At 43.4% G+C, this 12,100-nt stretch overlaps 2 protein-coding genes across 2 annotated transcripts in view; one reads left to right on the forward strand and one right to left on the reverse strand.

Moving 5' to 3' along the window:
- The first annotated feature begins 113 nt into the window (after window positions 1-113).
- Window positions 114-2,198, forward strand: LOC118944707 (neurofibromin-like). The gene is made up of 5 exons (XM_036965087.1): window positions 114-284; window positions 754-935; window positions 1,164-1,375; window positions 1,600-1,761; window positions 1,873-2,198. Exons 1-5 carry the CDS (start codon window positions 256-258, stop codon window positions 1,987-1,989), a joined length of 702 nt encoding a protein of 233 aa, XP_036820982.1. The 5' UTR covers window positions 114-255; the 3' UTR covers window positions 1,990-2,198.
- Window positions 2,199-7,558: 5,360 nt separating this feature from the next.
- LOC118944649 overlaps window positions 7,559-12,100 on the reverse strand; it is a 35,875-nt gene continuing 31,333 nt past the window's right edge. Inside the window, exon 8 of the mRNA XM_036964653.1 lies at window positions 7,559-7,614. Coding sequence (XP_036820548.1) covers window positions 7,559-7,614 — 56 coding nt within the window. The remainder of the gene's footprint in view (window positions 7,615-12,100) is intronic.

Consider the following 12,100-nt stretch of genomic DNA (forward strand, 5'->3'; position numbering starts at 1 on the left):
TTGAGTTCTGATGGGGTACGACAGCTCATGAGACATTTATAAGTTATATTCTTCAAGAATCAATCATTTTTGTTCATTCAACCCCTGCAAGGAACAAGATGGTGGAGGACCTGACAGACTGGGTGATGGGCACCTCCAACCAGGCTGCTGATGACGATATCAAGTGTCTGACCAGAGACCTGGACAGTATGGAGGCGGTGGTGTCTGTTAGCTGGCCTGCCTCTTCAGCCAGAGGAGGGAGACGGGGTGGAGCTGATGGAGGCCAAGTCCCAGCTCTTCCTCAAGTAACTACAACATGCTTTACTCATATACCTTTTTTTTTAAATGTTTTTTTCTTTTTTTTACCTTTATTTAACTATTCAGTTAAGAACAAATTCTTATTTTCAATGACGGCCTAGGAACAGTGGGTTAACTGCCTGTTCAGGGGCAGAACGACAGATTTGTACCTTGTCAGCTCGGGGATTCGAACTTGCAACCTACTAGTCCAACTCTAACCACTAGGCTACCCTGCCGCCCCATATACACTCCTATACCTTTTAGTCATGTAGCTGACGTGCTTATCCAGAGAGACTTAGTTATCTGTTGCTGCTCTTCAGCTTTCTGTTTACTGTGCATGCTGTAACATTTCCACACGCAAAATAAACTGTGTTTTCTGTATAGAAGTAAAGGAATACATTAACTTAAATGTGCACATGATTTTAATTCAAACTGCCTGTTAAGTGTTCTGAACCCTGCTTTACCCCCTGTACCCAGGTACTTTACCCTGTTCATGAACCTGCTGAATGACTGCAGTGAGGTGGAGGATGATGGCCAGCCGGTGGTTGGGAGGAAGAGGGGCATGTCTCGACGCCTGGCCTCCCTCAGACACTGTACTGTCCTGGCCATGTCCAACCTCCTCAACGCCAACGTGGACAGCGGACTCATGCATTCTATCGGTGATCTACTGTAGCAGTAGTATTTCTCCACCTTTTTATAGTGCCAGGAAAGCTATAATGTTAGTCCTTCCATCTACCAAGGACCATAGCTTCCAAAATGAACAATCAAACCTCAAATATAATGTCCCTGTATCCTTTGCCACCCTTAATCTTTCTCTTGTGCCCCCTCTGTCGCTCTGTCTCTCTATCCGTCTCTCTCTCCTCCCCCCACCATCCACCCTTCTCCAGGTTTGGGCTACCATAAGGACCTGCAGACACGGGCCACCTTCATGGAGGTTCTGACTAAGATCCTCCAGCAGGGGACAGAGTTTGACACACTGGCAGAGACGGTGCTGGCAGACCGCTTTGAAAGGCTGGTGGAGCTGGTCACCATGATGGGAGACCAGGGAGAGCTGCCCATCGCCATGGCACTGGCCAATGTGGTGCCAGGATCCCAATGGGTATGTACGAAACACAGCCTTTTGGGTGACTAACCTTCACAATGATGAGCACTACAATAACAAACCTGATTTATTAGTAGAATCAGACATGTTAGTGCAAGGCTGGAGCAAACGCCTGCATGTCCTGTAGCTCTCCAGGAAAAGGGTTTGCCACCCCTGTGCAAGTATGAGAATTTGAGGCAGTAGTTGTTGAAACATAGTGTGTCCTCCTGTGTCGTCTTCAGGACGAGCTGGCCCGTGTGTTGGTGACACTGTTTGACTCTCGCCACCTGCTGTATCAGCTGCTGTGGAATATGTTCTCCAAGGAGGTAGAGCTGGCTGACTCCATGCAGACTCTCTTCAGAGGCAACAGTCTGGCCAGTAAAATCATGACCTTCTGTTTCAAGGTAAAACCACATTTCTCTCCCATACAGACAATTTTAAATGGTATAACCTGAAGCACTCGCACCAAGCCTGGAATTTTAAAGGCATTTTAATGTTGAAATTCTTTGTGTTAGGTTTACGGGGCGGCGTACCTACAGAAGCTCCTGGAGCCTCTACTTAAAGGGGTCGTCACCACCCCAGAGTGGCACAACATCAGCTTTGAGGTGGACACAACCAGGTCGGAACATTAACCGGAAGCATTCCACCAGTTAGACTGTGGTAGCCTGGTGTGGTGGTAAAGGATAGCATGTCGATTTGAGCAATTTTGGGGGGTAACCTTTTTAAATGGACGTTACCTAGGCAATCCTGACTTTTTTATTTTTATTTTTATTTTTTAAACTCTGTTTATTAAGTTTTGAACATACACACACACAGACAAGACAAAGCAATATAAATAATATACTCAACTAGAAAAAATACAAATAATTCATAAAAAAATAGCTTTAAAGATACCATACTTTAGACAAGTTAAACACACCAGGTAGAAGGCTACAGAGGTTAAAGGGCAATCTATAGTACAGGGACAGAGCAAACACCTCACCATTGTTCCTGTAAACAGTCAAGGGATAAGGGTGGAGAAATGCAGCCACTCACAGACAGTCATGGCCACAGACCGACCATCCACTGGACAAAAAAAAAGTTTACAATGCTTTAAAAATAAATTTAAAAAAAATGATTATTCATGTAGGCGTGAACAAAATGTAAAAATAACTGGGAAAGACAAGCTCACACTTCAGTCTCTGCCTGGGCAAGATGAACAAGGCATCTGCGGACCACAATCAATAAGCACATGGATCTTAATGCCCCCCCCCAGCAAAAACACAGAGAGAAACTCCTCCAACCCTTAAGTCACAGACTTATTTTAGTATTAATTGGAATGCCATCAGAGGATGGACTGTTTAAAGTAAGACCGGAATGGAGCCCAAGCCTCATCAAACAGTTTGGGGTTCCCACGTGAATTGAATTTAATTTTTTCTAGTTTCAGAGAGCACAACACATCCCTCACCCAATATTTATAAGATGGGGGAGCTGCCATCTTCCAGTTCTGTAGTATTAGCCGTCTAGCTAAAAGAGTTGTATAAGCAACAGTGTCCGACTGGATTCTCGATAGGGGGGTACCCATGGGCACTACTCCAAAAAGGGCTGTAAGGGGAGACGGCTCTATAACAGTGTCATATATATCAGAGAAACATTTAAATATTAATTCCCAGAAACCTGACAGTTTATGACAGCCCCAAAACATATGCAACAGTGTGGCTGGTTCCACCTTACATCTGACACAGGTAGGATCAAAATCAGAGAATATTCTTCCAAGTTTGGCCCCCAACCAGTGGATACGGTGAACCACCTTGAATTGAATGAGGCTGTGTCTAGTGCTAAAAGAGGACGAGTGCACCCTGTGCAGCACAGATTCTCAGGCGTCTTCCCCAAGTTCCTCCCCCAAATCCTTTTCCCATCGAGTCTTTAAAGGCACCAAAGAAGGGTTCTGTAAGTCATGAATGATTGCATATACATCTGAAATTGCGCCCCTAGGAAGCTTGTTCAGCTCCAAGATGCTCTCTATAGCTGTATTCGCAGGCCTATTGGGAAATCCAGGTGTGTTAGCCCTGACAAAGTTTCTAGTCTGTAGATAGAGGAAAAAGTGGGATTGGGGGAGATTGAACTTTTCCTGCAGCTGAGAAAAAGAGGCAAATGTACCATCAAAGAATAATTGGGCTAGCGAGGAAAGGCCTAGTGAGTGCCAAATGCCAAAAGCCCCATCATTCAAAGATGGAGGAAATAAAATGTTCTGATTGATTGGGCCTGATAGAGAAAAGCCTCGGAGGCTAAAGGCTAAACGGAACTGATTCCAAATTTTAAGAGACTGCTTTACAATTGGGTTGGCACACCTTTTGCCTAGGAACACTGGGAGAGACGGGCACAGCACAGAGGAAAGTGCTGCAGGTTTACACGATTCAGACTCCATCTGGACCCAGAGTGGTCTAGGGCCAGTAGGATCAGTCTGCAGCCAGTACAGAACGGCTCTAAAATTTGCAGCCCAGTAGTATGTCTGAAAATTTGGTAGAGCTAAACCCCCCAATGACCTAGGCTTCTGTAAATGTTTTCTACCAATCCGTGGTACCTTGCCATCCCAAATAAAATGCATGAATGTTTGATCCAGTGAAATAAAAAAAGATTTTGGAATAAAAATGGGTAAACATTGAAATAAATATAGAAATTTGGGCAACACATTCATTTTAATGACATTAACCCTTCCGATAAGAGAAAGGGGTAGCGAATTCCAAAAAGTAAAAGATTGTTTCAATCTGTCTGCTAGAGCAACAAAGTTTTCCTGAAACAAATTTGAATATTTCCTTGTCACTTTTACTCCCAAGTAAGTGAATTGATCCCGAACAATCCTAAACTGAGAACTTGTGAAAGAGCACTTTAAAGCAGCCTTGTTTACCAGAAAAAGCTCACTCTTGCCTAGATTCAGCTTGTACCCTGAGATTGATCCAAACTTTTTAAGAACAGATAGGGCACGTGGCAATGAGGTATCAGGGTTGGAGATAAACAAAAGGAGGTCGTCAGCATATAGCGAGACTTTCTGCTCCCAGCCCGCCCTGATTATGCCTTGAATGGCATCATTAGAGCGTAGTGCAATGGCGAGAGGCTCGATTGCCAAAGCAAACAACAAGGGGGAGAGTGGGCAACCCTGTCTGGATCCGCGGTGCAAGGGAAAATAGTCAGAGGACAAGTTATTAGTCCGTACCGAAGCCATGGGGGAAAAATAAAGAATCTTTATCCACGCAATGAATTTGGGGCCAAAGCCAAATCTATAAAGGGCAGCTGTTAGGTAATCCCACTCAACGCGGTCAAACGCTTTTTCGGCATCAAGTGAGACCACCACCTCCGGGTCCTCCGACGCTGGGGAGTACAGTATATTTATAAGGCGCCTAATATTGAAAAATAAATGCCTATTTCTCACAAAGCCAGTCTGGTCAGAGTGTATTACTTGGTGCAGCAAGCCTTCCATACGGATGGCTAAAAGCTTAGCTAGGATTTTGTAATCACAGTTTAAAAGCGAGATTGGGCAATAGGATCCACATTCCAGGGGATCTTTGTTTTTCTTTAGTAGTAATGAAATTGAAGCCTGATAAAGACTAGGCGGCAGCTTTGAAGTATTGAGGCACTCTGCAAATAGTCGGGACAAGAATGGGCAAAGCAGACCAGAAAACGTCCTGTAAAATTCGGTTGGAAAACCGTCCAGACCCGGTGATTTACCACTTTTCATTGCGGACACTGCTGTTGCAATCTCCTCAAGCGTAAATTCTTCTTCTAGGCAGTCATGGGAGTCTGTATCAATTGAAGGCATATTCAAGCCATTAAAGAAGGAGTCAATCAGCAAAGGGTCTTGAGGGGATTCAGAGGTGTATAGCGCAGAGTAAAATTGTTTAAATTGATCATTGATCTCTTTATGTATAACTGTGGTGGCACCAGACGGGGTCCTTATTTGTGGGATTAGCCGTGAGGCCTCAGATTTACGGATCTGATGTGCAAGGAGTTTACTGGCCTTGTCGCCTTGTTCATAGACTTTGTATCGAGCTCGCAAGAGTAACTGTTCAGCTTGCCTGGTAGAAAGCTCATCAAATTCAGATTGGAGTAGTTTCCGCTCTTTATGCAGATCAGAGGAAGGATCCGTAGCATACTTCTCATCCAATGTGGCTATGGACTCGCTCAGGTCCCGAAGTCGCTGGGAGCGAACTCTGTTTTGGTTGGCTGTATAAGAAATAATTTGGCCACGTAGGTATGCTTTGAGAGACTCCCATATGGTAGAGCAGGACATACCTGGTGTTGAATTAGTCTCTAGGAATAAGGTAATTTCAGAAGAAATTAAATTGACAAACTCCTTATCTGAGAGTAAAATGGGGTTGAGACGCCATTGATAACACCTAGGAGGTTGCTGGGGAAACTCTAGTTCAAGCACTAATGGTGAATGGTCAGAGATAACAATACTCTCGTAAGTACACTGCCGAAGGTTAGGCAGAAGTTTTTTGTCCAAAAAGAAGTAATCAATCCGGGAGTATGTTTTATGAACATGAGAATAAAAGGAATACTGTCTATCTGTAGGATGTAGGAAACGCCAGGCCTCAAACATAGCATATTTCTGAAGAAAGGATTGAATAAGTAGGGCACATTTAGATGGGCCTGTATTTATTTGTGAGGACTTGTCCAGAACTGGGGACATTTTACAGTTGAAATCCCCCCCCTAAAATCAACAAATGAGAATCTAAATTAGGAATAGCAGACAGAAAGGAAGAAATGAAACTTGTGTCATCCCAATTGGGAGCATAAACACTAGCCAAAACAAGAGGGGTAGAAAACAGTTCACCAGTTACTATGACGCATCGTCCCTTAGGATCAGCAATAACCTCAGAAGCTACAAAGGGAGTAGCTTTATCAACCAGAATAGCAGCACCTCTTGATTTACTATGAAAGTTTGAGTGGAACACTTGACCAACCCAGTCCTTACGCATCCTAAAATGCTCACCAGTCCTCAAGTGAGTCTCTTGTAGAAATGCAATATTTGCATTCAAACCCTTTAAGTGCGTCAACACCCTCTTACGCTTTACCGGGTTGTTAACCCCTTTGGTATTCCAAGAAATGTACTTGATCGTATTATTTCGGCCCCTCTGGGCATTCCCGTTATTCAACCCTGTCATTAGAGCATAGAATGGAAAAGCAATGAGCGCCCAAAACCCCCAGAATAACTTGTCTCAGAGTAATAATGTAAATGTTTGGAAAAAGTACAGAAAAAAAAACTGAAAAAAAAAACTAAAAAGACAGAATGACAACATTAGAACTGAACAATTCAACCTGCCCCCCCACCCCCTCCCCCCATCCCAGACAATACCTCCCCAAACGAGGTACAAGCCTAAATAGAACATGTTCTCTTCGCACAGTATGTCTGTGAGAGTGCGGTCTTAAACCTAAACCCACAGTCCCGCTCTTTAAAGTCGCGTTTTGTTAGTGGATCAAGCAGCAAAAAGAAAGATTTGTATGTATTTTTCCAACAAAAAAAAAAAGGCGAATCCCTTGTGCAAACAGAATGACAAAAGCACCACTTGTAGATGTATAGAATTGTATTCACCCGTCTTATAACAGGCATTGAGAGAGAAAATAAATAAAATGTATAAAGGCTCTCAGCCAAAAATCTAATTTGAAGTAAGGAAATCGTAGTTAGACAATCAAAAATAATAGTAATTATAATAGTAGTCTAGTTGAAGCTGAGACAGCTTACAACCAATACCAAAAAACTACGTGTGCGCAACGTTGAACGTTTGCTGGGCATAAATGACGCTCAAAACTTTTCAAATTAAAGTGAGGCCCCAGAAACCGTGTAGCCTCGGGAGACATTTACTGTTTACTGGGTCAATGCAAACGGATGCAGTAAACAAATAACCAAAACTATTTTGAGTCACTGAGACAATGTGTAAACAAACTAAATAGGTGAGCGAGATAAGGCACGCACACTAGATAATCAAAACATTAGATCACATCAAATAAGCCTGAATAGTTTCACCAACTATAGAAGACTAGCCTGTTATATCTAAACATAATTGTACCACAAGTGGGGTACTTACAATCCACACTGTGAGCATATTCAAGATTTCTTGATGTGACGTTGAATGTGAGCCATAGCCTCATCCGGAGATTCAAATGTGTGGTCTTTACCCTCATGAGATATCCATAAACGGGCCGGGAATCGCAGTCCATACTTCACACTTGGATGGTCCCGAAGCACTCGTTTGGCCTGTCCGAAAGCTGCGCGCTGCCTGGAAACAGTGGGGGAGTAGTCCTGGTAAATGAAAAAGCTCTGTCCTTGAAAGCTCAGAGTGGTATTGCGGGCTCGTCGGAGGATCTCCATCTTCTCATGAAAAAAGTGCACTCGAAGAATTATGTCACGGGGCCTCTCCCCATCCCGGGGCTTTGGGCGCAGCGACCGGTGGGCTCGATCAATCAGGGGCTTTTCATCTAAGGCAAGAACATCCTTCAGCAGCCCTGAAACGAAATCCGTGGCGCGATGCATTTCCGCGGACTCTGGGACTGATACAAGTCTCAGATTATTGCGGCGAGAGAATCCCTCTAAACTCACACAGCACTCCCTCACCTTTTTCAAATCCGCAGCTAGGCGTTTAACTTCAGTCTCCAGGGATGTAGTTAAATCGGAGACATTAGTAGCGGAGGCCTCCAGTGCTGCAATCGTTGTAGTGTGTGACGCAGTTGTTGTTTTGAGTAATGTAATTGCCGGCACAGTCTCGTTCCGCAGGATGGTTAAATCTGCTTTTAAAGTATCAGAAACCTCCTGTATTCTGGCCTCAATCGTAGCAACCACCTGTGTTTTCATTTCAACTATCTCAGAGCGTAGTAGCCTGATGGCCTCGAGAATGTTCATTTCAGCGCCGCCAGGCCAAGCCGCGCCCCCGGGTAAAGTGTGCGTCCCCGGGCCCTCAGACTCAGGAGAGGGCGGTGATGAGAGTGGGTCTTGTAGGCCGGGTTTTCTCAAAGTCATGCTCTTGGCCTTATGTTTGGTCGACATGCTGACATTCGGAAGCAAAGTAGTCTTGGTTTTTACGGAAAGGGATCACCAAATTAATATTTGAAAATAAATACGGTTCTGCTGCAGAATTCACATAAACTTTAAGAATACCACGGGAGCAAACGGAAAACACGTCAGTCACACATGGCGTCCCCTACCATCCCCCTATCCTGACTTTTTTTAAAGTATTTTTTTTTTAATTGAATATCTGAAACATACAATATACTTGCAGTGAAGCCGCTCAACAACTACATCATACCAGTCATCCAACAGACTCCCATTCAGAGCGACACACAGAAGCCTCCATGGTCAAATCCCTGCTCAAGGGCACGTTGACAGATCTCCCACCAGGCTAAAAAACGTGAAGCCCAACCCCCCAAGGTTCCCCAATAGCTGTCCCTCAACCATTCGATACCCCTCCCACAGACCCCCCCCCCCCCCCCCCAAGAAAAACAAAAATACAATTAATTCCATTCCCCACCCCCAAGAAACCCCCAAAGCACCAACAACCAAGAGAATGAACTAAAGAGAAAAAAGTTTACAGAAGTTTACATACACCTTAGCCAAATACATTTAAACTCAGTTTTCACAATTCCTGACATTTAATCCTAGTAAAAATTTGATTTGATTTGCACTTTTCGCACCAAAGTACGTTCATCTCTAGGAGACCGAACGTGTCTCTTCCTGAGCGGTATGACGGCTGCGTGGTCCCATGGTGTTTATACTTGCGTACTATTGTTTGTACAGATGAATGTGGTACCTTTTGGCGTTTGGAAATTGCTCCCAAGGATGAACCAGACTTGTGGAGGTCCACAATTTTCTTTCTGAGGTCTTGGCAGATTTCTTTTGATTTTTCCATGATGTCAAGCAAAGAGGCACTGAGTTTGATGGTAGGTCTTGAAATACATCCACAGGTACTCCCCGAATTGACTCAAATGAGCTCAGATGACTCAGAAGCTTCTGAAGCCATGACATAATTTTCTGGAATTTTCCAAGCTGTTTAACTTCTTTGGGCTGGGGACAGTATTGAGTAGCTTGGATGAATAAGGTGCCCAGAGTAAACTGTCTGCTACTCAGGTCCAGTTGCTAATATATGTATATTATTAGTAGTATTGGATAGAAAACACTGAAGTTTCTAACTGTTTGAATGATGTCTGTGAGTACAACAGAACTCATATGGCAGGCAAAAACCTAAGAAAAAAATCCTACCAGGAAGTGGGTAGTTTTTTGCCTATCGAATACACAGTGTCTATGGGGTCAAATTGCACTTCCTAAGGCTTCCACTAGATGTCAACAGTCTTTAGAAACTTGTGTGATGCTTCTACTGTGAAGTGGGGGCGAATGAGAGGAGAATGAGTCAGAGGTCTGCCAGAGAGCCACGAGCTGGTGACGCACGTTAACGTGAGAGTTAGCTTGAATTCCATTTCATTTCTGAAGACAAAGGAATTCTCCAGTTGGAACATTATTGAAGATTTGAGTTAAAAACATCCTAAAGATTGATTCTATACATCGTTTGACATGTTTCTACGGACTGTAACAGAACTTTTTGTCTGCTCCTAGTGATCGCGCATCATGAATTTGGATTACTGGGCTGAACACTCGAACAAAAAGGAGGTATTTGGACATAAATTATGGACATTATCGAACAAACAAACATTTATTGTGGAACTGGGATTCCTGGGAGTGCATTCTGATGAAGATCATCAAAGTTAAGTGAATATTTATAATGCTATTTCTGACTTGTGTTGACTACACAACATGGCGTATATCTGTTTGGGTTGTTTTGGTCTCTGAGCGCCGTACTCAGATTATAGCATGGTGTGCTTTTTCCGTAAAGTTTTTTTTAAATCTGACACAGCGGTTGCATTAAGGAGAAATGTATCTATAATTCCGTGCATAACAGTTGTATCTTTTATCAATGTTAATTAGTAGCATTTCTGTAAATTGATGTGGCTCTCTGCAAAATCACCGGATGTTTTGGAACTAGTGAAAGTAACGAGCCAATGTAAACTGAGATTTTTGGATATAAATATGAACTTTATCAAACAAAACATACATGTATTGTGTAACATGAAGTCCTATGCGTGTCATCTGATGAAGATCATCAAAGGTTAGTGATTAATTTTATCTCTATTTGTGCTTTTTGTGATTCCTCTCTTTGGCTGGTAAGATGGCTGTTTTTCTGTGACTTGGCTCTGACCTAACATAACCGTTTGGTTTGCTTTTGCTGTAAAGCCTTTTTGAAATCGGACCCTGGTGGGATTAACAAGAAGTGTATCTTTTAAAATGGTGTAAAATACTTGTATGTTTGAGGAATTTTAATTATGCGATTTATGTTGTTTTGAATTTGGCGCCCTGCGCTTTCACTGGCAGTTGTCATACCGTTTGCGGGATCTCAGTCCAAAAAGGTTAAAGGCACAGTCAACTTAGCGTATGTAAACTTCTGACCCACTGGAAATGAATTATAAGTGAAATAATCTTGTCTGTAAACAATTGTTGGAAAAATTACTTGTCATGAATACCGTATATGTCCTAACCAACTTGTCAAAACTATAGTTGGTTTACAAGAAATTTGTGGAGTGGTTGAAAAACGAGTTTCAATGACTCCAACCTAAGTGTATATAAACTTCCAACTTTAACTGTATTTAATAATCTCAACCCACCCAATTCATATTCATTATATACAGTGGGGCAAAAAAGTATTTAGTCAGCCACCAATTTTGGTATTTTGGCCCATTCCTCCATGCAGATCTCCTCTAGAGCACTGATGTTTTGGGGCTGTTGCTGGGCAACACAGACTTTCAACTCCCTCCAAAGATTTTCTATGGGGTTGAGATCTGGAGACTGGCTAGGCCACTCCAGGACCTTGAAATGCTTCTTACGAAGCCACTCCTTCGTTGCCCGGGCGGTGTGTTTGGGTTCATTGTCATGCTGAAAGACCCAGCCACGTTTCATCTTCAATGCCCTTGCTGATGGAAGGAGGTTTTCACTCAAAATGTCACGATACATGGCCCCATTCATTCTTTCCTTTACACGGATCAGTCGTCCTGGTCCCTTTGCAGAAAAACAACCCCAAAGCATGATGTTTCCACCCACATGCTTTGCAGTAGGTATGGTGTTCTTTGGATGCAACTCAGCATTCTTTGTCCTCCAAACACGACGAGTTGCGTTTTTACCAAAAAGTTATATTTTGGTTTCATCTGACCATATGACATTCTCCCACTCTTCTTCTGGATCATCCAAATGCTCTCTAGCAAACTTCAGACGGGCCTGGACATGTACTGGCTTAAGCAGAGGGACACGTCTGGCACTGCAGGATTTGAGTCCCTGGCGGCGTAGTGTGTTATTGATGGTAGGCTTTGTTACTTTGGTCCCAGCTCTCTGCAGGTCATTCACTAGGTCCCCCGTGTGGTTCTGGGATTTTTGTGATCATTTTGACCCCACGGGGTGAGATCTTGCGTGGAGCCCCAGCTGGAATCAGGTCTTGTGACGTCAGTTGGGTACAGATCAGTTTGGGTTTGGATTTTTGACAGAAGTCTCACCACTAACATGCTGATGAGGCCGGTGAAGTCATCATCACCGACTAAGTTGTCAGTGGATGGGGTTGAAAGCGAGGCAACATCCGGGCTGGTTGAATTCTGATCACAAACAATGCTCTGAGGTACACCGAAACAACTGATGGTATCCCTTTCCTCAGCATCTATGTTGTCCTCAAAGCCTCG

The sequence above is a fragment of the Oncorhynchus mykiss genome, chromosome 27, assembly GCF_013265735.2.
Source record: "Oncorhynchus mykiss isolate Arlee chromosome 27, USDA_OmykA_1.1, whole genome shotgun sequence".
NCBI lineage: Eukaryota > Metazoa > Chordata > Actinopteri > Salmoniformes > Salmonidae > Oncorhynchus > Oncorhynchus mykiss.

Excerpts from the sequence above, each read along its gene's own strand:
- LOC118944707 (XM_036965087.1), top strand. The coding sequence starts at position 256 with ATGGAGGCCAAGTCCCAGCTCTTCCTCAA. Across the intron at positions 936-1,163 it reads CGGACTCATGCATTCTATCG|GTTTGGGCTACCATAAGGAC; the intron begins GTGATCTACTGT and ends ACCCTTCTCCAG. Across the intron at positions 1,376-1,599 it reads TGGTGCCAGGATCCCAATGG|GACGAGCTGGCCCGTGTGTT; the intron begins GTATGTACGAAA and ends TGTCGTCTTCAG.